Below are 27757 nucleotides of genomic sequence, written 5' to 3' on the forward strand. Positions count from 1 at the left end.
GTACACAGTTCTTTAATTGCTGATGAGAAAATCCCCAAACTTCCAACCTCCTGAATTTGCAGCACAGACCAGAAAGTAAACCGTGAGCACCCCTTGCCTTACCTTTAGGTATGACATGACAATACTGTATAAGCACTATCCAAATTAGTAGGCCAAGCTCCTGGGAGTCTTGGTCTGGAGGTGGCGAAGCAGCAGTACCTTGGCTTCGGGGGAAGAGCTAAGTGGAGATAAGGAGGTGGGCCTGCCAGAAGTAATGAGAGGAGGGAAACTGACACGGCAAACAGGCCGGTGTTGTGTCTGATTACGCTGCCTGTGGATTTGCGCTGCCCCGCATGCGCAGTAGGAGACTGTGTGGCCTCATTTCCTATTTAATTATGCTGCTGATGGTAAAATACTAAATATCTCTGCTTCTTCACATCCTACACTCCCCAAATTTCCAGGGTAGGGAGGGGACCCCCGAACTACCTCTATGCCAAATTGCAGTCCCCGAGACCCACTGGTTCCCGAGATAGGTTTCTCTAATCTATCTCCTGAACCAGCGGGGCTCGGGGGCTGCAATTTGGTATAGAGGTTGTTCGGGGGATCCTCTCCCTACCCTTAAAATTTGGTGAGTGTATGATGTGTGGAAGCGGAGATATTTATTGTTTTACCGTCAGCAGCATAATTAATTTCATACTGAGCATGCGTGCTACTCGGTGTGGAAGGGAGCTTCCGGGCAGCGCAATCAGACATTACACCGGCCGTAGTAAGAGCTATCAGCCCGTGGGCAGCCAGCTGGAAAACACGGACATATACTAAGGGGATAAAGAAATGACTATTCTTCTCGAACATAGTAAAGCAAATAGAACTGACTGGCAGAACCATATTGTATTTCCTATTTGGGAGAGAGTACAATAGATACTGCTAGTATTTGTGCAGAAAAGAATAGTGTCTGCTAACATCTAACATTTTTGCTATAGTGGTCTTTTAAACCACATTTTTGGACCAGTGTGGTATCTGAAGTTTATACCAGCGCCACGGAATAGGTTGACACTTTATAAATTAAGAAGAATAATAGGAGACTAACATTTAATGGATGAACATCGATCTGTGGATATTTCAAACATTGTACTCATCTTCTGAACTGCATTGTTCTTCTGATTGGTTCAGACTTGGAGGCTGTCCATTTCAGTGTCTGAAAGATGTAAACAAGCTTCTAGTTATGCTCTGTCAATGTCCTGAACTCCACAAACCAATAAGAGCAAACATGGCAGCTGAGACTCTCTCTGAACAGGGTAGAGAGGGTGAGAACTTTGAAGGAAAAGGTAAAACAGAAGGTTCTATTATAAATGTGTGTCTGAAAACATAAGGCTCCCTGACACAAGAGGAAGTAGAATTTCAGAAGGTACATGAAGAGAATCCGTTGCAATAGTAATAATGGTGCTGCCAAGGAATAATCTTGCCATCCAGGGAAAAGCAGCATAGAGCACCAAACCGCCCTGAAATTAATCCTAGAAGCTCTGAAGCTGGCAGGACCTTCTGCCAAAATCCAGTGTACCAAAATGAGTGGCAGCAGGGTCAGGTGGGCTGGCAGGGAAAAGGCGCTCCTGCAACTCTAAAGCTGATGTTTCAGCAGACACCGGGGCTCAGCTATTGTATAGTGAGCTACAGATATTGTTTTTTCAGGCATTTTAATGGGCACCAGGGGTAATAGAGCCTCAGATATTTGTAATTCAGGTTGTTATATAGCCAAGCCCCGAATTCCAGATTTACAGCGTGATTGAGTTATAGGTTAAAGAGGAACTCCAGCCTAAACAAACATACTGTCATTAAGTTACATTAGTTATGTTAATTAAAAATAGATAGGTAATATAATCTCTTAGGCAAATGTTTGATTTCATGATGGCAGCCATCTTTTTTGTTGAAAGGAGGTGACAGGGAGCATGAGACACAGTTCCAACTGTCCTGTGTGCTGATCGCCCCTCCCAGTTGCTAGGCAACATGAATAACAACATAGGAAATCCCATCATGCTCTGCACAGCATCAGGGAAAAAAAGCCCGGGCTTTTTTTCTTTGATGGGTGGAGGCTTCGATAAAAATGCAGCTAAAAATGATGATTTGGTAAGAAAAACAAAGTTCTGATGCTGTGAAACTGTTAAAGAAACACCAAGCCTTTTCAGTTCTGCTGAGTAGATTTTTAGTCCGGAGGTTCACTTTAAGGTTATAGGTCAAAGTTCCAATATTCTACCTTTTAGTTTAACCTGGCATCCCAGTGAATATGCACCTCTATTAAATGTAAACAGGGATGCTCATCCAGATCCCGGGTACCCGGATTAACCCGGGTATCCGACCATTTTCCACTATCCGGGTCTGATCCGGATTCCGGATACCTGGGCCAATATCCGGATAGCTCTATACGGGTATCTGGCCACATAATCCGGATACCCGCGGATATTCGGATCCGGGTACTGTAACAAGGAAGATGATGTCATTGAGCCAATCAGAGGGCTCCCAGCAGAAGCCCTAGCAACCAATCACAGAGGGGAACTCTGGCCAGCCCCACCTGACCTCATTGAGCCAATCAGAGGCCTCCCAGCCTAAGCCCTGGCACCCAATCACAGAAGGAAACCCTGGCCAGCCCCCCTGTGTAATAAGAGGGCTGGCATGATGAGACAGATCGTCCTTGCTTGTGTGGCTGGCTGGCTGCTCACTGACAGACTTGCTCCAGTGCTGTTGGCTTAGCAAGTGCTGCCTGTATACAGTGATAAACCTAAAGCTTTGAGTGCTAAACACCTTCACTACACTATTGTTCTATTGTTTTTTTTAGCTAGCTAGTGTAATTGTTTGATTTCATTCACTCAGTTAGGTCCTGTCTGTGTGTGCTGTGCAGGCCAGTATAGGTTAGGGAGGGAATAGGATTACTGTGTTATTGTATTGTATTATATAGTTAGTTAGTACTGCAGTTAGTTGTTAGAGAGAGTAGTACTGTGTTAGCTTACTACAAATGACTGCAGTGCTGCTGTGCTGAGCATTGTCAGTGTGACAGTTAGACAGATAGTGTGCACTGTCTGTCCTCTACTCTGCGGTCTGTCACTCCGTGCTGATTTGATTTAAAGTCCATCCCCGATTTCATTAAAGTAAAAGTACCCCACATCATCTGGTGACATCATCATCACGTATAAGTTGTACTATGTCTGCTGGCACCGGCAGCCGGGGGAGGGGCAGCAAGGGCAAGAGGACAGGGAGCAACATTACGGCCACCCTCAGAAGGTCTGCCGTGTCAGTGTCGACCCCAGCGGGCAGCCTACCCTCAGTCAGCGAGCTTTTCGCTCCAGGCGCCATGATCGAACTCAGGGCCGTTAGCCACAAGGAGTTTGAGGAGGATGTTCTGGGTTTTGAGGAGGGGGGCTATGATGTTGATGATGCGATGAAGGACCGTGACTACCATCCACAGGATGGGGATGGCAGCTCTGACTCTGAGGAGGAGGATGCGTCATTGGGTTTGGCACGGTGGATCAGCATTGCAGACAGTGGCCGTGGAATGCGGGACCCACCACATCCTTCTGCCGCTACCACCAGCCGCACCACTCAACCCCCAACCGCTACTGGGAGAAAAGCCGCAGCATCCCATTCAGGCCGCAGGGGAATCTTCACCTCCCCAATCTGGCGGTTTTTCACTCTGCCCTCATTGGACAGCATGTTTGCCATATGCAATGTGTGCAAACTACAGATGAGCAGAGGTTGTGACCCCTACAAGTATGGCACCTCCAGCTTCATCACCCATCTGGCCAAAAAACATGTTGTTGAACATGAGGAGTTCAAGAGGCTGAAGCAAGCTGGCGCTGGCTCCCACCGCCACGGTGCCACAGGCCACTGCTGCTGATACCACCACCTATATTCAATTCAAAACACAATTGCGGACTTGCGGTGTCATTTTTGGAGGTGTCTGGGCTGAAAACTGTCATGTCCCGGTTGTCTTTTTTCATTTGGTGTCCACCAAATAATAAATTAGTGTTTCCCTTTAAAAAAACATGATGCTACATGCATCATTTACCCTAAAAAACATTTTTAAAGCTATTTAAAGGGCACTTCAGTTTTTTCTATCCAGGTACCCGAATAGGTCGGGTACCCGCGGGTAATTTGGTCGGATATCCAAATTCACTCGGATATCCGCAAGGTCGGATCCGGATACCCGAATCGGATCCCGGTATCTGGGTGCCCGGATCCAGGCGGGTATTAAAAAGTACTACCCGAGCAACCCTGAATGTAAAGCCCACAAAATGGAGGACCAATGAAATAACGATAAGGCGTGTACCACAACCCATATCCCAATGCCTCAAGGGGTTGGCATTTGAGCAGTCTGAAAAAGGTTGTATAACCCTAAACAGCAGTACTTCACTGCTGCTGCTTTTCCTGGAACAAAAAAGAGAAACGACATTTCAAGTGGTGCTGACCCATTTGCTTACAGACCTCTATTAAAACGTACACCTGTAGCCCAGCTTAAAGTGGTATAAAACCCTGACATAATATTAAACAAAAACATGTTTTCCTACTTTTTATATGCCATACAGTTAGCGGTTAGCATATTTGCTTTTGTGCATAAGTATTATTATTCATTTAGAAATTATACGTTCCCAAAGTACACTTTTTTTTACTCAGAGAGCTTACTTTGCATTTTATTCATAACTGCTTTATTCATCGTCTAACTTAAAGGGACACTTAAGCCAGAAAAAAAGTGAGTTTTACTCACCAGGGGCTTCTACCAGCCCCCTGCAGCAGTCCTGTGCCCTCACAGCCACTCACTAATTTTCTGGTACCCCGCTGCCAGCTAGTTTCATTTTTGCCGACAGGACTGGCCACACGTAGCTTCCTCCGCATTCCCGACTACAATTAGCGCTATTGCGGGCCGCAACGCGCAAAAAAATACGCGTTGCTGCATTATCAACGCATAGATATGCAGCAACGTATTTTTGTACGCGTTGCGGCCCGCAATAGCGCTAATTGCAGTCGAGAATGCGGAGGAAGCTACGCATGGCTAGTCCTGTCGGCAAAAACGAAATTAGCTGGCAGCGGGGGACCAGAGGATTAGTGAGTGGCTGCAAGGGCACAAGACTGCTGCAGGGGGCTGGTAGAAGCCCCAGGTGAGTAAAACTCATTTTTTTTCTGGCTTAAGTGTCCCTTTAAGCATAAATGCTTTCTGATGCTTTCTGATTGTCTCGCCGTGGGAGACTTGGCACTGTATGGCCTGGTGCACACCAAAAACCGCTAGCATATCCGGAAAATGCTAGCAGATTTTGAAACGCTTTTTCTTTTTCTGTAGCGTTTCAGCTAGCATTTTGCGGTTTTGTGAAGCGTTTTTGGTGTAGTAGATTTCATGTATTGTTACAGTAAAGCTGTTACTGAACAGCTACTGTAACAAAAAATGCCTGGCAAACCGCTCTGAAGTGCCGTTTTTCAGAGCGGTTTGCGTTTTTCCTATACTTAACATTGAGGCAGAAACGCCTCCGCAATCCAAAATCTGCAGCAGCCCGGGAGTATGCGTTTCTGCAAAACGCCTCCCGCTCTGGTGTGCACCAGCCCATTGAAATACATTACCCAAGCGTATCCGCAGCCGCAAGCGGATCGCAAAACGCAGCCAAACCGCTCTGGTGTGCACTAGGCCTCAGAGAAGGCTTTGTTTACATTCCTCACTTGATACAATTAAACACAAGATAACATTATCTGCAAGTTCGGAAGCATCCAGCTCTGCTGGCAGGGAAGCCTCTAAAGGTGCGTACACACACACACTACAGAAGCCAACGACGGGTTCGTCGAACCCTCCCGCTGGGCGGACTTTCAGCAGACAGTAATGAGTGTGTACGCACTGTCGGCAGACTGATAAGGCTGTTCCTGCTTAGCGGATCGTTCAGGAACAGCCTTATCAGTCTGCCGACAGTGTGTACACACGCACTACTGTCTGCTGAAAGTCTGCCCAGTGGGAGGGTCCGATGAACCAGTCGTTGGCTTCTGTAGTGCGTGTGTACGCACCTTAAGGCCTGTGTTAACCCTTTGAATGCTGTCCTAGTAAAAAAAAAATGCTGGTTGTATATAATATGCTGTAAATAATCTACTAGGGCAAAGTAGAAATACTGGGTTATATTCCGCTTTAAAACTCAGCAAAGCTCCACCCCTCTTATCTCTGCAGGTGTGAACTCCGGCCTACATCAAATCACAGTGATGAATAGTCATGTGACAGTAACAAACTATTGATAAAAAGCCATGTCACACTTTGAGCAATGGGTGTATACAGTGGAGGAAATAATTATTTGATCCCCTCACTGATTTTGTAAGTTTGTCCAATGACAAAGAAATAAAAAGTCTCAGAACAGTATCATTTCAATGGTAGGTGTATTTTAACAGTGGCAGATAGCACATCAAAAGGAAAATCGAAAAAATAACCTTAAATAAAAGATAGCAACTGATTTGCATTTCATTGAGTGAAATAAGTTTTTGAACCCCTACCAACCATTAAGAGTTCTGGCTCCCACAGAGTGGTTAGACACTTCTACTCAATTAGTCACCCTCATTAAGGACACCTGTCTTAACTAGTCACCTGTATAAAAGACACCTGTCTACAGAATCAATCAATCAAGCAGACTCCAAACTCTCCAACATGGGAAAGACCAAAGAGCTGTCCAAGGATGTCAGAGACAAAATTGTAGACCTGCACAAGGCTGGAATGGGCTACAAAACCATTAGCAAGAAGCTGGGAGAGAAGGTGACAACTGTTGGTGCGATTGTTCGAAAATGGAAGGAGCACAAAATGACCATCAATCGACCTCGCTCTGGGGCTCCACGCAAGATCTCACCTCGTGGGGTGTCAATGGTTCTGAGAAAGGTGAAAAAGCATCCTAGAACTACACGGGAGGAGTTAGTGAATGACCTCAAATTAGCAGGGACCACAATCACCAAGAAAACCATTGGAAACACATTACACCGCAATGGATTAAAATCCTGCAGGGCTCGCAAGGTCCCCCTGCTCAAGAAGGCACATGTGCAGGCCCGTCTGAAGTTTGCCAATGAACACCTGAATGATTCTGTGAGTGACTGGGAGAAGGTGCTGTGGTCTGATGAGACCAAAATAGAGCTCTTTGGCATTAACTCAACTCGCTGTGTTTGGAGGAAGAAAAATGCTGCCTATGACCCCCAAAACACCGTCCCCACTGTCAAGCATGGGGGTGGAAACATTTTGCTTTGGGGGTGTTTTTCTGCTAAGGGCACAGGACAACTTAATCGCATTAACGGGAAAATGGACGGAGCCTTGTATTGTGAAATCCTGAACGACAACCTCCTTTCCTCTGCCAGGAAACTGAAAATGGGTTGTGGATGGGTGTTCCAGCACGACAATGACCCAAAACATACAGCAAAGACAACAAAGGAGTGGCTCAAGAAGAAGCACATTAAGGTCATGGAGTGGCCTAGTCAGTCTCCGGACCTTAATCCAATAGAAAACCTATGGAGGGAGCTCAAGCTCAGAGTTGCACAGAGACAGCCTCGAAACATTAGGGATTTAGAGATGATCTGCAAAGAGGAGAGGACCAACATTCCTCCTAAAATGTGTGCAAACTTGGTCATCAATTACAAGAAACGTTTGACCTCTGTGCTTGCAAACAAGGGTTTTTCCACTAAGTATTAAGTCTTTTATTGTTAGAGGGTTCAAAAACTTATTTCACTCAATGAAATGCAAATCAGTTGCTATCTTTTATTTAAGGTTATTTTTTCGATTTTCCTTTTGATGTGCTATCTGCCACTGTTAAAATAAACCTACCATTGAAATTATACTGTTCTGAGACTTTTCATTTCTTTGTCATTGGACAAACTTAAAAAATCAGTGAGGGGTCAAATAATTATTTCCTTCACTGTAAGTCAAGAATCACCTGGCTGGGGATACAGTTTAGTTTATGCAATAGATTTTAGTTCAATAATCATTAGAAGATTCACAGCTTTTCACTCTCAACACGCAGAACAAGTCAGGAAGCGCCCAATAAAAACACGGATCCAGACGGTAGAGACAAATTGATTTATCATCTCAGGTGTTTGTTAAAATAGCAATTTCTACAGAGACAGTCAGCAAATGACAATTAGTGAATCATTTTTATAAAACTCTCAATTCTCTCTCATTGGGATTTTTTTAGGACATTTCTAAGTACAATTACATTTCAATAGATTGTTAATAATTTGGAAGGCAAGATCTATAAAATAAAACACATCTGAAAGAATACACATATAGTAGGACGGAATTAACAGTTGCAATACAGTATTTAAAACCAAGACAATAAGGTACCACTTTGAAGGTAGCCATTTTGTACCTTGAAGGGGAACTCTATGATGTTCCATTGGACCTTGTATAGAACAAGAAGACCATTTGTAATTTATTATTTTTAAAATGGTTTTATTTGTCATAGGTTACTAGCTGCTAGGACTATTTTGTCCTATTTCCAGCTAGGACTAGTTTATCCTATTCTCAAAACTGGATTAGCCAGTTACCAGCCTACCTAGCAATAAAATGCGCAGATTCAGAATTGCGAGTTTCAAAGAAGACAGATGGACGGGATCTGCTAAGAAGAAAGGACCGGTTATTTTTTCCAGGACAAATCTGCTAAGCTATTCTTAAAACTTCTGCCATGACACAAAGGGCAAAACTGCTTTAATTATTTTCCAAGCTACTTACATGAAAGCAAGGACGATTGAAAATGGTAAAAATGAATTGCAATAACCGATACAATCTAAAGGATAGCTCATTTTGTAACACCACAGAGTTCTCCTTTAAAAACCGTATTCCCCAAAACAAAATGGCTACAGGATTACCTCACACTATATTGGTGAATTTAAAGTGTCGCTTGTTGCTGCTGATTTCAGAAACATGTGGATGGCAAGTGGGCAGAGAAAGGTTTAACATATAAACACAAAGTGAAAGGAAGCAACTGTGAGCTAAACAGCTGACGCCTCCCTACAGTAAAAACATTGGTGATTGGAAAAATAGTTCTGTATAAAATCTAGTGACGGATTATCACAACAGGCACCATTGTTACAAATGCACATTGTCCAGGTTAATTTCTGTGAACAGTTGAGTCCCTGATATTCCCATAGGTCTCCTCCCAGTTTGCTCTGTGAAACGCAGATACATTCATGATTAGAGGTTTCTGTGGTTTTGTCTTGTCCTTCTTGTGGCAACAGCTTCATTTTTTCCGGATGCTTGCTACAGCTTTCTTGGCAGCATCGTCCAGGTCATTGGCAGAGGTGATGGGCAAGCCGCTCTCCGCCAGGATTCTCTTGGCCTCATTGACATTGGTTCCTGGGGGAAAGAGAAGATGATTAGACCTCTATTTCTTCTATTAGCACTAAAGAGCACCTGCATGGAGTAATAAACAAAGTGTTCTTAAATTATGCATGGATAGAGAAAATATGGAGATCGTCGATGCTGACTTCCTCTTAAAATTGCTACCTTCTCAGATGTTTTGCTGATGCCTTGCTTCTGATACTTTCTGAATCACTGATTAACAACAAGTGTGCAGATGTGTTCTGACTCCACAGGTTGTATTCTTGCCCCAGATGTGTGATTCAGCAAACGCTACTTAAACCAAAAGATCAATGACAGCCACTAAATTTGCATTTTAAAAGTACAGAAAAGTCGGCTTTCAAATTCCTCCCAGTAAAGACTGACTTTAGATTAAACTCTAAATAGGATTTTATGGAGCAGTGTAAAGTGTGGCAAACGATTGTTTCCTCTCAGATCGGAATTAATTGATGGGAATCAATTGCTACTACACACAACACATCAATTTGCAATAGATTCCAGCAGTGACTGTATTGAAAATTGATATAACCGCTGCAGGCTATTGATCGACTTCTGCTCCTGTCCCGCCCCCGACTGATCAGGTATTTTGGGTGAATCGATTCACAACAGATTCGATCACAGTAATTAAACCTGACGGAAATGAAAAGGAAAAATCGATAACTGTATGGGCACTTTTAATGTTCTTGTAGCTGCATTTGATAAGCTTTGTGTTTTTGCTGCCTGACCTATTATCTTTCGTTTAAAGTGCTTTGTTAATTATATTCAAGAGGTAGCTATGACCAAACTGTATTCATTAAACATGAAATGCAATTCAAACACAAATCGCAGGCCTGTTCAATAAAAATGAAGGTTTCCTTTATTCTTTTAGAAACACAGCTCTGGCAAGGATTTATACAAAGTTGTCAGCTAGCCAGCCTACTCACTCAAACACTATTCTGGGAGTCGGACTGGGCAACTGTCATTCAGTAAATGCTTTTGAAATAAAGACAACCCTGATAACTGATAAACTTGTCGGTAAGAGGTCAGAACCATCAGATTAAAAACACTTCCCATAAGTGACAGATACCTAGACAGTCATTTACAGTGCATTTTACTCTACGGCAAACATACATCCAATACATACGTAAGTGTGCACATGTAATTTAAATTTCACATATTTTCATCTTTTCTCTAATACTTTATTTTAATAGTCATTAGCTTGCTGTCTGTGTTCTTGTTAAGACTTCCTATTTCTTTCTGTTTGACAACCCTGACTTGAATGTGTGCCTCAGAGGTCTCCAGGACAGAAGCGGAGAAACAGCAATCAGAACCTCACAAATGTTACCTCTTCCAAATGACGTTTCTGCTCTTCTAGAGATTTCAGGTGCATACACACATTCACTCATGATTGGCTAAGCACTGGCCAATTTAACCTCCCTATGTAGTACTGTATGCGCAAAGCTAACTGAAAAAGACAGCAGTCAATAGTGAGGTAATTAAGGCCATGCACTGTACATGGACCATGTTTAATCCTCACAAACGTACTCTTCATACCTTAGGGCCTGTACACACTGAAAATCGGCAAACACAATGCAGTTTTAAATTCGCATATGGTGCGATTTTAAAATTGCATGCTTGTTTTTTAAGGCATTTGTGTTTTTCCTAACATATAATCCTAACGTTTGCATAGCACTTTTCTCCTGTTGGACTCAAAGCACCCAAGTGGTAAAAGTCCTTTAACAGGAAGTTGCAAGGTCTCCTAGGATGTGACCTTAAAATAACGTAATGGAGTCGCATAGCATTTTTGTATGCGATTTCTGTAAAGCGTTTTTTTTTTGTAAAGCGCTCCAGTCACTGTGATTGCAATTTTCTAAAATCGTATTGCACCACTGTGTACAGCTCATCGCGATTTTCGTTATTAAAAAAAAAAAAAAAAAAAAAAAAAAGGCTTTGTGATTTAAAAAAAAAGGGATTATAAAAATGCAGCGCAAGGCAGCCAGTGTTTACAGGCCCTTATGTTTTGAGGAGAGAAAGGACGATGGAGAATTTGAGAAAGCGGTACATACACTTTAAAAACCACTTCACAGCTTCTGTACAGTATATCTGCTCCCCTTTAGACTTAATTTAAACGCCCAGGGGAGTAAATATACATACCCTCCTTGCCACCACCACTGTCCGCGCTTCCGCTCACTTGTGCGCTCGTTCACGTTGCTGTCTGCTCGCCAGGAGATCAATGAATGGGAAAGCAATTCCCATTCATTAATCTAAGTCCCTGTACCAATGATCGGCTTCTATGAGCAGCTGCGCAATCATTCTAATAAGTAAAAGTTTCCCATCCTCCGTACACATCCTGTAAGCGTACATATTTTGCTTACAGGACGCCTTAAAAAAATGACTGAGGCCATCTTGTGGCCAAATAGTAAAACTACATCTAAAAGCATTTTTTTAAATGCAAAGATCTATCTTTACATTTTAAATTAACCCCTTACCTCTCACACTCCCCCAATAGTTACCAACATTTGTTTTTTGTAAAAAAGTAAAAAAAATACATAAATAGTTTTCTTAGGGACTGAAGTTGTTTTTAATATGTATGTCAAGAGGGAATATTACTGTTACTTTATAAATGATGGGCTTCTTATTAGTGATGGATGCAAAACTGAAAAAAATTATCTTTATTTCCAAATAAAATATTGGCGTCAGACATTGTGATAGGGACATAATTTAAAAGGTGCACTAACCGGTACAAATGGTCAAATAAATTACGTGGATTTTAATGATGGTAGCATGCATTATTTAAAAACTATAATGGCTGAAAACTGAAAAATATTTGTTTTTATTTTTTCTTATTTTACCATTAAAAACATTTAGAATAAAATAATTCAGGGCATAATGTACCACACAAAGAAAGCCTAATTAGTGATGAAAAAAACAAGGTAAAGTTCATTTCATTGTGATAAGTAGAGATAAAGTTATTGCCAAATGAATGGAAGGAGAGCTGAAAGGTGAAAATTGCTCGGATGCTGAAAGGGTAAAACCCCTCAGTTGTGAAGTGGTTAACATTGTTGCAGTCTGCTCCTACTCGCCCCCTCACCCCATCATTGATTCTAACAGATACATTATGAAAATGAAAACCAGAACAGAAGCAGAGGGCACCCTGTATGTTCAGCAGATTAGAAAGCACATAGCAATTAGCAGCGATACAGATTAAGTGCTAAATTAATCAGTGACACTGATCACACACGGCGCTACAGTGGGGGGACACGCAATCTACATACCAAGATAAGATTGTTAATTGCGTTTTATAGAGGTGTTGGGAAATTTAACAGAACTTTGCAGCTAGTTAAGAATGACATTTTACTGGCAGAAGGAATTAAATCAAGAACTACAGGCGGATTGATAAATGGTAAAAATGGCATTTTGCTTCATTAAAAAAATAAAAAATGGTGCTAGTTTAAAGAGAATCTGTATTGTTAAAATCGCACAAAAGTAAACATACCAGTGCGTTAGGGGACATCTCCTATTACCCTCTGTCACAATTTCGCAGCTCCTCACCGCATTAAAAGTGGTTAAAAACAGTTTTAAAAAGTTTGTTTATAAACAAACAAAATGGCCACCAAAACAGGAAGTAGGTTGATGTACAGTATGTCCACACATAGAAAATACATTCATACACAAGCAGGATGTATACACCCTTTCTTTTGAATCTCAAGAGATCATTTGTGTGTTTCTTTCCCTCTGCAGCTATCTTTCACTGAAGTGTCAGGGTGTTTCTTCCTGCAGAGTGCAGGCAGCTCTGCCTGTATGTAATTCCTCAGTATGTGAAAGCCCAGCCAGCTCAGAGGAGGATTTATCCAGCTTGTAAAAGATAAGAGAGAAGAGAGAAGCTGCCCTAATCTAAATAATACACAGGCAGTGTGCAGAGAGGGGCCTGGAGGGGGGAGATGCTTCACAGAACCACAACACTGAAGAACTTGGCAGCCTTCCAGACACAGGCTGACAAGTCTGACAAGAGAGAGATAAGTTGATTTATTACAGAGATGGTGATAGTAGAACGTGCTGCAGTAAGCCAAAACACAATAGAATAGCTTTTGGAACTTGTAGGATGATAAAAAACAGAATGCAATTTTTGTTACAGAGTCTCTTTAAAGGATAACTGTAACGAGAGGGATATAGAGGTTGCCATATTTATTTTGTTTTAAGCAAAACCAGTTGCCTGGTTATCCTGCTGATCCTCTGCCTCTAATACTTTTAGCCATAGACCCTGAACAAGCATGCAGCACATCAGGGGTTTCTGACAGCATTGTCAGATATGACAATAGATCAGCAGGGCTGCCAGGCAAGTGCTATTGTTTAGGAAATAAATATGGCAGCCTCCATTTCCCTCTCGTTACAATTGTCCTTTAAAAAAAAAGCAACAAAGACAGGAATACAGAGACTGTTCCCTTTCTTTTCTTTTAAAAAGGTCTACTGCCTGGCTGTGGTGCGCTTTTTGGCTTCAGTGGTCTGATTCACACCTGGAATAAGAAAGCAGCCCATGAAATCAGACTTTGGACAAAAAAAAAAAAAAAAAAAAAGACCAGATTTGCAGGTGCTTGTTCTGAGTCAGTGGTTTAGAAAGTATAAGAGGTAGAGGATATCATTGTTAATGGAGAATAAATAAGGCATCTATTATATTCCAATGCATGTTTAAAGTGACCCAGAGACAAGTGCTGTAAAAGAATTTTACTTACCCGGGGCTTCCACCAGCCCCATAAGCACGGATGCGTCCCTCGCCGCCCTCCGTTAAGCCACAACTAGCTCTGGTATTCTGCTCAGTCTGGACCAGTCTGACTCGGGTAGGCTTGCGCAAAATGCCCCCCCCCCCCCTGACGTCACTGAGCCGAATATCGGAGCTGATTGCCGGTTATTAGAGGACTGCGGGAAGATGGCGAGGGCCGCATGGGGGCTGGAGGAAGCCCCAGGTAAGTAAAAATCTGTTACAGCGCTCGTCTCTGGTATACTAAAGCCCAACTTCAGACACAAATGTTATCCTAGTCATGCATGCACTCTGTGGCAGAACTTGTTCTTATTCCTATGTCCTATTCTTTTTAGGAGAGCCTGTTATTCCGGTGTGATAAACTTGGTAAGCGCCTATTAAATATATCACTTTTAAAGTAAAGACATTCAATGCTGTACCATGCAATCTTCTCAGAGATTTCAGTCAGAGGGCTTGCTAAAGCAGAGCAGTGCAAGTTAAAATCCAGTCGCTTGACAGGCAGCCTATTGGGCCAATCAAAGTGCAGGGATCCCGTCCTAAACAGCTACAGTGACAGGGCTCAGGAAGGCAGTAAAGGAGCGGCCACTAAATACAAGGGAACACGCATAAGATAGAAGCGCACGCTACACAGCCCGTAGCATGCACTGAGGATTTTAACTCACGCTGCTCAAACTAAGCTGTGCTGCTTTAGGGTCACAGTCCATGCAATCTGAAAAGTAGGACAAAGTTGTTTCAAGCAGCAGCAGTAACTCATACAGAGCCTGTTGTTAATTTCTTCAGATCAGTAGATTCAGGCCAGACAGACAAATTTTAAAAACTGGACATCTGGCTCCAGAAATCTCATTTGAATCAAAAATCTAGGAATCAGACACTAAGTTATCAAACAGTACAGCTTCACCGCTTACATCTCAGCCTGGAGTTGGAGTCTAAGTGCCAAGGCACACGGTTGTTTCTCTGAAATGGGTAGGGGGTGCATCTTACGCGAATGCACAGTACCTGCATTGCTCTCTCTTACAGCACTGACCCCATTTAACTATACTAAATAGGCCAGCACTTAAAGCAAACCTTAAAGAGTAACTGTCAGGCTGCAGAAGCTAATTTAAACCTCTATTCTCCTGTGTTAAACAGTTTAGAAGGAAGCCCAAAAGCAATTAGTGAAGATAAAAATCTCAGTTACCTTTGATGTGTGCTTATCAGCAAGTCTGTTATTCTTAAGAAGACGCAAGCCGCATACCATACTGCAAAGCATTCTGGGGCTCTCCCCTCGGCTGCTAATGAGACGTTACAGCAGCTTGTAATCGCGTAGCACTGATAAATCTCGGGCAGACTACACTGCAGGAGTCAGCTATTGTTCCTAGCCACATGGCTCATTAATATTCACTGCACACTGTGTTATTTAGTACAAGCTTATCTGTGATCAGGAAGCAGGCAGGACATGACGACACATTTGACAGAAAAACATGGAGCCTGCCATGAGCTGTCAGGAGCATCTATCTCTGCATATACTATATACAAATTCTGTGAAATCCAAACGTGGACAGTGAAATGCATATGTAATGTAAGTACAGCCAATCTTTAGCTACTGATATATGTGTTTATTTTCTCTGAGACCTTATACCTAACAGCTCCTCTTTAAAGAGAAACTTCAGCCTAAACAAACATACTGTCATTAAGTTACATTAGTTATGTTAATTAAAATAGATAGGTAATGCAATCTCTTACCCACCCTGTTTTAAAAGAACAGGAAAATGTCTGATTTCATGGGGCAGCCATCTTTTTGGTTGAAAAGAGGTGACAGGGAGCATGAGACACAGATCCAACTGTCCTGTGTCCTGATCACCCCTCCCACTTGCAAGGCAACGAGAACATCAGAAATCCCATCATGCTTTGCACAGCATCAGCGGAAAAATGCCCGGGCAGTTTTCTTTGATGGGGTGGAGCTTAGCTTCTATGTAGCAACAAAATTAGGCTTAGGTAAGAAAAACAAAGTTTTGATGCTGTGAAACTGTTAAAGAAACACCAAGCCTTTTCAGTGCTGCTGAGTAGATTTTTAGTCTGGAGGTTCACTTTAAGTAAGTAACTTCAGGTTGGATACATATCTAAGTAGAATTAAGGCTCTGGATACCATAGAGCCTTCCCAGTCCTTGATCCTTCCTGCCGTTCCTGCGCTAAGCCTGGTTGAAGTTCTTCAGCCTGCTATGTCTTCAGCACTCCTCGGCCAGCTTTTTGCACCACTCACATCACTGAGTAGTGATGTGCAGTCGCTCCTCTTTGGAACTACTCTGGGACATGAGTAGTTCGGAAGGCTGCCCAAGGAGTATCAAATAACTTCAACCAGGCTTAGCGTAGGAATGACAGGACAGACGGAGGAGCGGTAAGGCTCTATGGTATCCAGAGCCTTCCCTCTACTTAGGTATGTATCAAGCCTAAAGTGAGTTTCCTCATTTCAGGTTGTCTTTAAGTGTGCCCATAACACAGTGCTGTCTGTGCAATGCCTGGCAGCCGTGTGTATCACACTATGAAATCAGAACAGCAACACGACAGTGAGCCCAGGTCCCAGCAAACCTATGTCTAACAAGTGAGACTCTGGCATTGTGCCCAGCTGTCTTTCCCTTGCTTTATGCTCCAGTTGGTTAAATGTCACCATCTGTAGTCATGTGATTTCGATGATAGGACTAGAGGGCAATGATCTAGAGACAAGTGGCTAATGCTGGATGCTTAGTAAGAAAAGAACAGGTGGGCAGAAGTTACAATTTAAAGGGGAACTGTAGTGACAATAAGACAGAGACGCTTGTTGTCTTTTAGACCTGCATTTGTTATATGCTTCATCCTATTTTGCCCGAGGAAGCCGGGTCATACCTGTGAAATGCGTTGCAGAAAAAAAAACTTTTGGAGTATGCAAATAAAAAAAAGATGTTGCCACCTGTGATAAATATCAGACAGTAAATCGGTGTGAAAAGATTTTACAATGGGCAAACACTGACTAAATAATCTATAAATTAATATTGTAAATAAGCAATTTCATTCATTAAAACGGGGATACCGAGAGCCCAATATAATGCAGTAAGTACTGGTAAACAATGAAATAATGAAAAGTATGCATGTTAATAGCCAGGGTTACCTCATAGGCAACCACTGTAAATGCAGGTGTGGAGATTAGACCTGTCCCCACTTAGAATCAAGAAGTTGCTCTCCTTAGATCAGAAAAAGGGGGGAGCACCCCTCCACTAAGGGTGATCTCAGATAATGTAGAAGGTGAACAGAGGTGCCAAAAGAATAAAAAGCACAAAAATCTTTAAAAATAGAGGAGGTAGTGGTGGACTTATCTCCTCAAAGCAGACCCAAGCTAATGTTGAATTTGATAAAGCAAATATTCATGCCAGGTGATTTGTACAGAATGATCGTTACTGAGCATTCTATGCACAGCGGGATGTATTACAATGTTGAGCTGCGCTCTCCATATATGATAAAAAACAAAATTCATTCACATAGCGTAATCCTGTAATTATTTGTTTCACACAACACGCAGTGATAATGAGAAAAATGTGAGCCACTCGTGAATCCTCTCCCTTATCCAGATTGCGCTCACCGGATTGTAGCCACCTCAAACACCAGGTGGATCTAATGCGTATTTCATACACCACTCTCTGGCACTTTGTATCTTCAATATTCTTTAATACTCCAAATATCCCAGATAAAACTCCATATAAAACACATAAAACATAAAACCATCATAGCGTATTATGGTAATTTGTTAGAAACAGCCCGCGCATTGATTGCACACTCACGCCTGCTTTCTTGTAATATATGCACATCAAGCTGTTCTTTCATCAGCGGGGTCTGTCCTGGCATCAGCAGGGGAGTGCGGCGTCCCGTTCCCTCTATCTGTCTACCTCTGCCTGGATCGTTACCACGCTCCTCTCGCTCGTTCGTGGTTGCCGGCTTGTCACTTGCATGCAGTGACGTCAGACGCGCAGAACGTAGCTCCGCCCTACGCGTTTCGTCCAATCGGACTCATCAGGGGCTGACGTCACTTGCGCGTCACGCCCTTTTTATACTGCCTTGCAAGTCACCTGACTACCTCCTCCGCCCGACGTTTGTATCTCCCCACAGGCTCCAACAATATGGCAGCCAGTGCCCCAGCCACGCTGTCCATGATAGCGCACTTACTACAGACACCGCTGCTGTTACAATAACATCTTATTATCATGTATTGTCCTTCATATACGCTAACTAATACATAAAACAACTATCTACAATAAAATTCATAATACACTATTAGGTCCAAATTAATGAATGCCATCTAGTGGTGAAATTTCATAAAACAACTTTCCTCCATACAATACATTGAGCACTATATAATACAGCCCAATGACTGCCATCTAATGGCTAAAATTCATATAGCACCTTACCTCAATTAAATTTATACTTCAGATCAATCTCCTGTTATCAAGTGGCAAAATTAACAACTGGCAGCAATCTAGTCCCACTAGCTATTTACTTATTTATATTCTATTAGAACATGGATAATTTCATTCATTAAAATTCACTTCATTGCAATGATTAACCCAATGATTCTTAATCACACTATCTGATATTTCCCTTCTGTGTCAAATGTCAATAGTGATATAACAGTTCAAATCAAATTCTATATTTAACCCCTCCCGGGTGTAAAGACCCCAAATTGTATATCCATCTACCTTCTGCCTTAGATATTTCCCTCACCATGCTAGATCCCCTCCATTTTTTTTACATATTTTTCTACCCCCATAAACTTCAAACTACTTGGATCTGCCCTATGTACGAGTTTATAGTGCTTAGACACGCTATGTGTCTCTAAACCTTTGGAAATATTATAAATATGCTGTCCAATTCTTTTATGTAAAGCTCTTGTAGTTCTCCCCACGTATTCCATCCCACAAGGGCACCATAACACATATACCACCCCAACAGTGTTACAAGTGATACATTGTTTAATATTCCATCTCCTACCTGTGTTTTTAGATACAATATGGTCTCCCCTTAGTGATTTGGCCTCCCTACGTCCCCTACATGGAAAAAATCCCTTCTGTCCCAATAAATTTCCAACATTGGTTATAGGCGGGTCAATATAACTATTAACCAGTGACGACTTCAGATTCGGTGCTTTTCTATAAATAAAACTGGGTCTATTCAGAATAGTTTTTTTAAGGACAGGATCCAGCTGCAATATATTCCACCGTTTTTTTATTATTTGTTCCAAATCCCGGTATTGGCTGTTATAATCCAACAATATATCAAATTCTCTGGACGGTCCTAATTCTCTCCTTGTATCTTTAATAAGTGATCCTCGATTCATTTCGGCTACTCTATTTACCTCATATTGCAGTACCCTCTCCTCGTAGCCCTTTTCTCTAAATCTCTGCGTAATTATTTTACTTTGTTTGTAATAATCATTAATATCAGAACAATTTCTCCTAATCCTCATTAGTTGGCCCTTGGGAATATTATCTAACCATCTCTTATGGTGACAGCTTCCCCCCGGGATGTATCCATTCCTATCTGTGGGTTTAAAAATGTGACCGTCTTCAACTCAGTTCCTTCTGTTCTTATAACCAGATCCAAGAAATCCACCATATTCGCATCAATTGTAAATGTGATTTTAATCTCAGGCCAATGGCTATTCATACCCTCACAAAAAGTCTGCAACTGTTCTCTCGACCCTCTCCAAATAAAGAAGAGGTCATCAATAAATCTATTCCAAGCTATAATGTTTCCCCTATCATGACCCAAAATGTCTTTTTCCCATTGACCCATATAAAGATTAGTCATGCTCGGGGCATACTTCGCCCCCATAGCACAGCCTATTCGCTGTACATAAAATTCTTTCTTGTACCAGAAATAATTGTGTTTCATCGAATATGTTAATGGATCCAATATAAACTCAATGTGAGGATCCTTCAAATTCCCTCCATCTCTGAGGCTATCCCCAACAATTTTTAGACCCTTCTCATGGGGGATCACTGTATAGAGAGATGTGACATCCCCCGTTACTAGCAAATCCCCGGGCTGAACTTTCACATTATCCATTTTCTGTAGGAGTTGCTTTGTATCGTTCAGAAGATGGGGTAATTTCTTGACTTCTGGTTGGAGGAACCAGTCTATATATTCCCCCACTCTTTGTGTTAAAGGGAACCAGAGAGGATGAGATATACATACCTGGGGCTTCCTCCAGCCCCATACGCACGGATCGCTCCCACGTCGCACTCCTCCGCTGCCTGCATCAGCCGCCACCGGGTCCCGTCATTGCCGCGAGTCGGCAAGTCGGCCGGCGGACGCGGCCAATTCTCCGCATCACAGGGTGCTCTCCCCATACAGATACGCATGTGGCTGCTTACTGCGCAGCCGCATGCGTACATGTATGGAGGGAACCCCTGTGATGCGGACAATTGGCCGCGTCCGCCGGAAGTGACGGGCCCGGTACCGGCGGATCCAGGAAGCTGAGGACGGCGGCGTGGGAGCGATTCAGGCTTATGGGGCTGGAAGAAGCCCCAGGTATGTATAAAATCTTTTTCTTTTTCCACCCCCCGTTCCTCTCTGGTTCCCTTTAAAGATCCCACCCCACTGACTATTGGTCTTCCAGGTGGGTTATTTACATCTTTATGAATTTTGGGGTTGAAATATATCACTGGTATCCTGGGATTAGTTGGCAATAAGTATTTTAGTTCTTCAGTATTAATAATCTCCAACTTTTCTCCCTCCAACAATTTAGTTTTCAAAACATTCTTATATTCTATAGTGGGGTTCTTTCTCAAACATTCATAAGTTTCCCTATCACTGAGAATCCTGGTCATCTCGCTGTTGTATTGTTGAGCATTCATAATGACCAACCCCCCACCCTTATCAGCTGGCTTTAGTATCAAGTTTTTGTCTTCTACCAGCTGTTTGATTTGTTGCACATATTTCCTATGATTTCTCTGAGACTTCACATCCAACTTCTCCAAATCACTCAAAACTGCCCTCTTAATAGTTTCAATAGTTCCCCCCCTTAGATTGATCTTGGGGATTAAATGTCGATTTAAGTTTTAGGTGGGTATGTACAAATTCTTGTGGGGCACTACTTCCTCTCATAATGGGACCTTCTTCATTCAAAAAATATTTTTTGATATTTAACGTCCGTACATATTTTTTTATCCCTAGATATGCTTCAAATTTGTTCAGTTTCTTGGGGGGGGGGGGGGGGGGGGCAAATTTAATCCCTTATCTAGCATTCCCAGCTGCGGGTTTATCTAAGGAAATGCCACTGATATTGAATATTCCCCCACCCTTTAATTTTTCCTTCATCTGCTGCTTCCAACCTCCCCTCTTTCCTCGTCTATTGGTCCGAGACCTCCCCCCCAATTGTACTCTCTTCCTGTGTACTGATGTTCCCACCCTACCCTTTGATTGATCCCTAAAAAAACGATCAAATTCCGCCTCCTCTTCAAAATTTGCCAATTCTTGATATCTATTTGTGAGGGGGACCTCCTCATATTCTCTAGTATCTTCTTGCCTTTTGGGGTTCCTCTCTCTCAAATTATAATGTCTAGTTCCATATCTGGCTTGGAATTCTCTTGGGTTGCCCCGCCTCTGTGGACTATATCCTGATGGTGTCCCCCACCCCCCATTTTGGGGCTCTTCCCACTGGCCCACTACATGCAAGCGACAAGCCGGCAACTACGAACGAGCGAGAGGAGCGTGGTAACGATCCGGGCAGAGGTAGACAGAGGGAACGGGACGCCGCACTCCCCTGCTGATGCCAGGACAGACCCCGCTGATGAAAGAACAGCTTGATGTGCATATATTACAAGAAAGCAGACGTGAGTGTGCAATCAATGCGCGGGCTGTTTCTAACAAATTAACATAATACGCTATGATGGTTTTATGTGTTTTATATGGAGTTTTATCTGGGATATTTGGAGTATTAAAGAATATTGAAGATACAAAGTGCCAGAGAGTGGTGTATGAAATACGCATTAAATCCACCTGGTGTTTGAGGTGGCTACAATCTGGTGAGCGCAATCTGGATAAGGGAGAGGATTCACGAGTGGCTCACATTTTTCTCACTATCACTGGGTGTTGTGTGAAACAAATAATTACAGGATTACGCTATGTGAATGAATTTTGTTTTTAGGATATATGGAGAGCGCAGCTCAACATTGTAATACATATTGACATTCTGGAATCTTGCAGCAGCGATCCCATGAAAAGTGTATGGTGACTTGGAGATACACAGGACTGTTCATTGATATTAAACTGTAAGATACATATATATGAACTGTAGTGAGGTCCTATAAGATTTTAAGTGACTGTGGAATACGCCGGTGTAATTGTCTATATATTGAAGGCAGCGCAGCCCTATTGCAAATTATATGCACAGCGGGAGATACTGCTTGCTTGGTAGTTGAAAAAGCCATTATTTCCCACAATGCAATGAGGTTCACAGACAGCAAACTGTCATGACCATGGTCATGACATCACACTGTGGGAGGGGTTTCACCACAATATCAACCACACACCCTCCCCCCTGCAGATTGTCTATTCGAGATAAGGTAATGATTTCTTGTGGGAAAGAGGTTTCAGCTACTGATTGGGATGAAGTTCAAACCTTGGTTAAAGTTCCTCTTTAAAGGGAACCTAAACTGAGAAGGACGTGAATTTTTCCTTTTCAAATAATACCAGTTGCCCGACTCTCCTGCTGATCCTGTGTCTCTAATACTTTCAGCCACTGCCCCTGATTAAGCATGCAGGTGAGGTGCTCTGACTGAAGTCAGACTGGATTAGCTGCATGCTTGTTTCAGGCGTGTGATTCAGCCACTATTGCAGCAAAGAGATCAGCAGGACTACCAGGCAACTGGTATGGTTTAAAAGGAAACATCCATATTCCTTTCAGTTTAGGTTCCCTTTAAGTCTGAGAGTCATTCCATAAACCGTTGGTCACAGGTTCACTTTAAAGGACAATTGTAGCGAGAGGTATATGGATGTTGCCATATTTATTTTCTTCTACAGAATACCAGTTGCCTGGCAGCTCTGCTGATCTATTTGGCCGCAATAGCGTCTGAATCATACCAGAAACAAGCATGCAGCTAATCGTGTCAGTTCTGGTAATGTCAGAAACAACTGATCTACTCCATGCTTGTTCAGGGTCTGTGGCTAAAAGTATTAGAGGCAGAGGATCAGCAGAACAGCCAGGCAACAGGTATTACTTAAAAGGGAGTAAATAAGGCAGCCTGTATATACCTCTCACTTCAGTTTTCCTTTAAAGAGAAACTCCAACCAAGAATTGAACTTTATCCCAATCAGTAGCTGATACCCCCTTTTACATGAGAAATAGAATGATTTTCACAAACAGACCATCAGGGGGCGCTGTGTGACTGATTTTGTGCTGAAACCACTCCCACTAGAGGCTCTGAATACCGCGGTACTCCTGGCAAACTGCCACAATGTAACAATGTTCACAGACAGGAAATGGCTGTTTAGAGCTGTCTAACAGCCAGAACAGCTAGAAACAGCTACATAACTTGCCCACAGTAACAATGTCACCATGTAATACATGTCAGAATGTGAATCAGGGAGAGGAAAGATTTTACAATGAGCAAACACTGACTAAATCATTTATACATAATTATGGTAAAAAATGAAGCACTTTTTTTACTACATTATTTTCACTGGAGTTCCTCTTTAAGGTGGAGTTACAGAGGCTTGCAGTGGTGTTGTCTTTGCCTAAACAGTGGGAAAGAGGTCCGTGAAGCACAGGACTAATTAAACAAGCACTCTGGCACGTAAACGCACGCATGAATGGATTTATCCCCTTCTTCTGGTATAATATAGCTATTGCACTGGGCACAGCACACACAGCAGCATAATTCAGATGCAATAAACACAAGGTTATGGAGTGAAAAGCAATCTATCTGCCCTTTGTATTGCTATGTGCCTGCACTGGTCTCATTTGTTTAGGAATAATGAAACCTGTACACACACATTCTCCAAGCGATTAGCTGCTGTAATTTGGGGATTCTGTGTGATAATTGGCTATGCAGGTATTTAGCAAGGAAAGCTGTACTGTGTAGAGAAAAAAAAAAGCATTCCATACAGTGAATGGTTTGCTGTGTTGCCGAACGCCTCCCATTGGTTACTGGGATACAAAGCGTTATCGGCATATGCTGCATAAAAGTACAAAGCTTAACCTCCTGGGGACCGCCAACAGTAAATCCTACGCTGCACTTGTGGCTGCCTAAGCCTGATGCAGCGTAGGACTTACGCCACCTGCTTTTTCCGCTCCCGACGTGATTGTGCGCACTCAAGGGGGGAGATTAAGCGGTCATATAACAGCAGACATCTCCCCTCAGTGATCAGGCGCCATGGTGATTGGCTCCTGATCACGTGATCACTACGGTCGCTGGCCAATCATAGTGATCATGAAAAGATTACTAAGTTACTAAATTTTATTTTTTTAGAACTGTGCCTGCATTTTCCTCTTAGTATTTTGCACAAATGTAAGGTGTACATCTCACATATGCTGTTTTCATAGACAGTATAGCTTCTTGTTTTAACCTCCTGAGCGATAATCCCGAGCTGAGCTCGGGGTATATCGCGCAGGAGGATTTCTCAGGCCCTGGTGGGCCGATTTGCATAATTTTTTTTTTGTTACACGCAGCTAGCACTTTGCTAGCTGCGTGTAACTTCCGATCGCCGCCGCTCGCCGTGCAGTCCCCCCCGACCCCTTGCGCAGCCTGGCCAATCAGTGCCAGGCAGCGCTGAGGGGTGGATCGGGACTCCCTCCGACGTCACGACGTCCATGATGTCGGTGACGTCATCCCGCCCCGTCGCCATGGCGACCGGGGAAGCCCAGCAGGAAATCCCGTTCTGAACGGGATTTCCTGCTTTCTCTGATCGCCGAAGGCAATCGGAGTGGGTGGGGGGATGCCGCTGCGCTGCGGCTATCATGTAGCGATGGGTTCGCTACATGATTTAAAAAATAAAAAATTTAAAAAAATAGTGCTGCGCCACCTCCAGGGCGATATAATTGTATCGCCCAGAGGGTTAAAGTGCGGCCCATTTCCCATCCAGCCTCTATGGTGGGTGAAAACAATACATCAAGCAAGAAAATAAAATACAAAGGGTTCTGCCTATTAAAATCAGTGTTATTTTTATCAACCAAAGATGGTGATTGCGGGATTCTCATTAGTAACTCCCCACCTGTCTCAGGAGATCTTTGTATACCTACGACATTGCCTCAAGGCTTCATATGCTAGTTCTAGGCCAAGTTTCCACTACATGCTTGCATTTTACTTGTGAGAATTTTAATGCAAATTTTCAAATGGAAAACAAGGAAAAATATTTTCCAATTTAAGGATCCTGAGCGGCCGTACTAAGGTGCAACCTGCGGATCTCTGCTACTGGAAAGCATCTTCGCATGTCAAGCTCTGATATGCCTGGTGTTACAAACGCTGCCATTCGGCTGCATTTTAATTGCACCTGAACAGCACTTATGGGTAGCAGCTGGGGGTGCTGATCTGTCCAACAAGGGTGCAGTTCAGCCACCTGTCTGGAAAAGACCTTAGTGTGCGGGTAGCATGTAGGACAATTCCTCCTCCATTGCTTTCTATGTAAAAAGAGCACATTTTTTGCATTTCACATGTGGAGCCATGTGCAAGGCCAATATCTGTGCAGTGCAAAGAAATGCTGCTGACGCTCATATTTTTTTTTAATGTAGCACATATGAATGAAAATTTGCATTGCATGTAAACTAGCCCATTGACTACAGTAAAGTCTCTGTTATCCGTCAGAGTCGGGGATTACCTGATGCCCACACAGAGCAAATGCAGGGCAATGCACAGCAGAAAGCACTGAGGGCTCTTTCAAACAGGCAGCTGAAGGCGGTGAATTCCCTGTCTGTAATCGCTTGTAAGTGCTCAGTACCGGCGCAGGAGAGATGGCCCTCCCATGGAGTCACATCTGAAGGCAAGCACAGCCATACTTAGACACAACATATTGCAGTTCCCTGCTGCTGGTTAATGTCAAAGTGTGTCAAGTGCATTTTAACAGCATCCCAATTGGTGCTTGTTGGTAGAAAATAGGACGATGAATTGCCCGACAAGTGCACAGTTCAGCCTCCCGTCTGAAAGAGGCCTTACAAAATCTCCGGGCGCTGGTGGTCTTCACTTCTACAGCTGCTCTGCTTCATCCAGTCAGGTGACACATCGGGAGCCATATGAGGATACAGTAGAGCAGCAGGCAGCTGTAGAAGTGGAAGCTAATGCCTAGTACACACCATACAATTTTGTGTAAGATTTTCTGTTATGCTGGGAATACACGTTACGTTTTTCACAAAGAATCATTCCGATAGATGCCTTCGATGATAAAATTCCGACATGTCAGATTCTCCGCTCAATTCTGTTCAGCTTGATTTCTCATAGAAGTGAGAAATCGTTATAAGAAAAACGAAGATAAGAGAATCGAGCAGAGATACATTACCTGATCCGGCCGGCGCGAGTCCCCCGGTCTCCACCGTCTCTTCTCCGCTCTGGGCTCAGGCTTCATTTTACTTCTCGTCGGGGGAAGTTTAAACAGTAGAAGGCGCGCTACTGCTTAAACTTCCCCCGACAGGAAGTAAGTGAAGCCAGCCGGAGCCCAGCGCGGAGAAGGGACAGCGGGGACACGCGCCGGCGGAACAGGTAATGTATTGCCGCTAGCGTCGGTCGTCGGACATTCGAACGCCGCTAGCGACGCACTCCCGGCAATCGAGCGAAATCTTCCGCACGTACAGATCGACGGGAGCGATCGATTTTGGACAGAAATTGAACGTTCGGTCAGCATTTGCGCAACGATGTCACAGCAGAATCGATCACAGTGATCGAATCTGCTGTATATCGGCGGGAAATCGTGTAAGTGTATGGGCCCCTAAACATCCGTCATTCTCCAACCTTTGAAATCGTTAAACGCTCCCTCAAAACTCACTTTTCCCGACAAGCATCTGCTCTAACTTAGGCTATACTCCCTTCAACCTCTCGTCCGGTTTTACTCCTTACTAGATGACCTAAACACACACTACATGTATATACATTACATACTTCCCCCGTCTCTTATTCCTCCAACCTTTCCTTAAGATTGTAAGCTTGCACCTTTTACCTTTTTGTGTCTTGGAATTTGTAATTCATTTCATAGTTTGCACTCTGTTATACATGTTATACATCATGTTACATCTGTCATTATAATCATCAGTTCTGTATTTTGTACCAGTGTCAATATTTGATGTATATCATTGTCTATTATTATGCACTCGTTGTTTGTTTTCCTACAATGTACAGCGCCACGGAATAAGTTGGCTTTTTATAAATCAATAATAATAATAATAAGAATAACTGATGTCTTCATTTTAACTTGCAGCCAGCTATGAATGTATAAATGGTTGTACGCTATTCGTCACAGTTATGAAATTAGTACTTTAGTGTACAGACTGCCCAGAAACACCTTAGTACCTCCTAAATGTATGCAGAAGTAATTAGCCGCACAAAGCAGGAATCATTGCAACTAATCTACATACTTGGAGAAATCAGCAAACTCTGCTATACCCATCAGACATATAGCATCCCTATGGGACAACTTTGATGAACCCTATGGGACAACTTTGATGATGCGCAACAAGGTTAGAAAGGAGGGATTTAAGGGGTAAAGGAAGCTCAGAA

The 27757-nt window shown here is 42.9% G+C and overlaps 1 protein-coding gene and 1 long non-coding RNA gene across 2 annotated transcripts in view; one reads left to right on the forward strand and one right to left on the reverse strand.

Annotated features, from left to right (window-relative positions):
• Positions 1-27757, forward strand: part of LOC137532859 (uncharacterized) — a 31762-nt gene that overhangs the window by 3501 nt on the left and 504 nt on the right. Inside the window, exon 2 of the long non-coding RNA XR_011024038.1 lies at positions 14387-14417. This is a non-coding gene — a long non-coding RNA (uncharacterized lncRNA). The remainder of the gene's footprint in view (positions 1-14386; positions 14418-27757) is intronic.
• SUCLG2 (succinate-CoA ligase GDP-forming subunit beta) overlaps positions 8024-27757 on the reverse strand; it is a 317157-nt gene continuing 297423 nt past the window's right edge. The window contains exon 11 of the mRNA XM_068253828.1: positions 8024-9313. Coding sequence (XP_068109929.1) covers positions 9198-9313 — 116 coding nt within the window. The 3' untranslated portion in view covers positions 8024-9197. The remainder of the gene's footprint in view (positions 9314-27757) is intronic.

Source organism: Hyperolius riggenbachi, chromosome 9, assembly GCF_040937935.1.
Source record: "Hyperolius riggenbachi isolate aHypRig1 chromosome 9, aHypRig1.pri, whole genome shotgun sequence".
NCBI classification, from domain to species: domain Eukaryota; kingdom Metazoa; phylum Chordata; class Amphibia; order Anura; family Hyperoliidae; genus Hyperolius; species Hyperolius riggenbachi.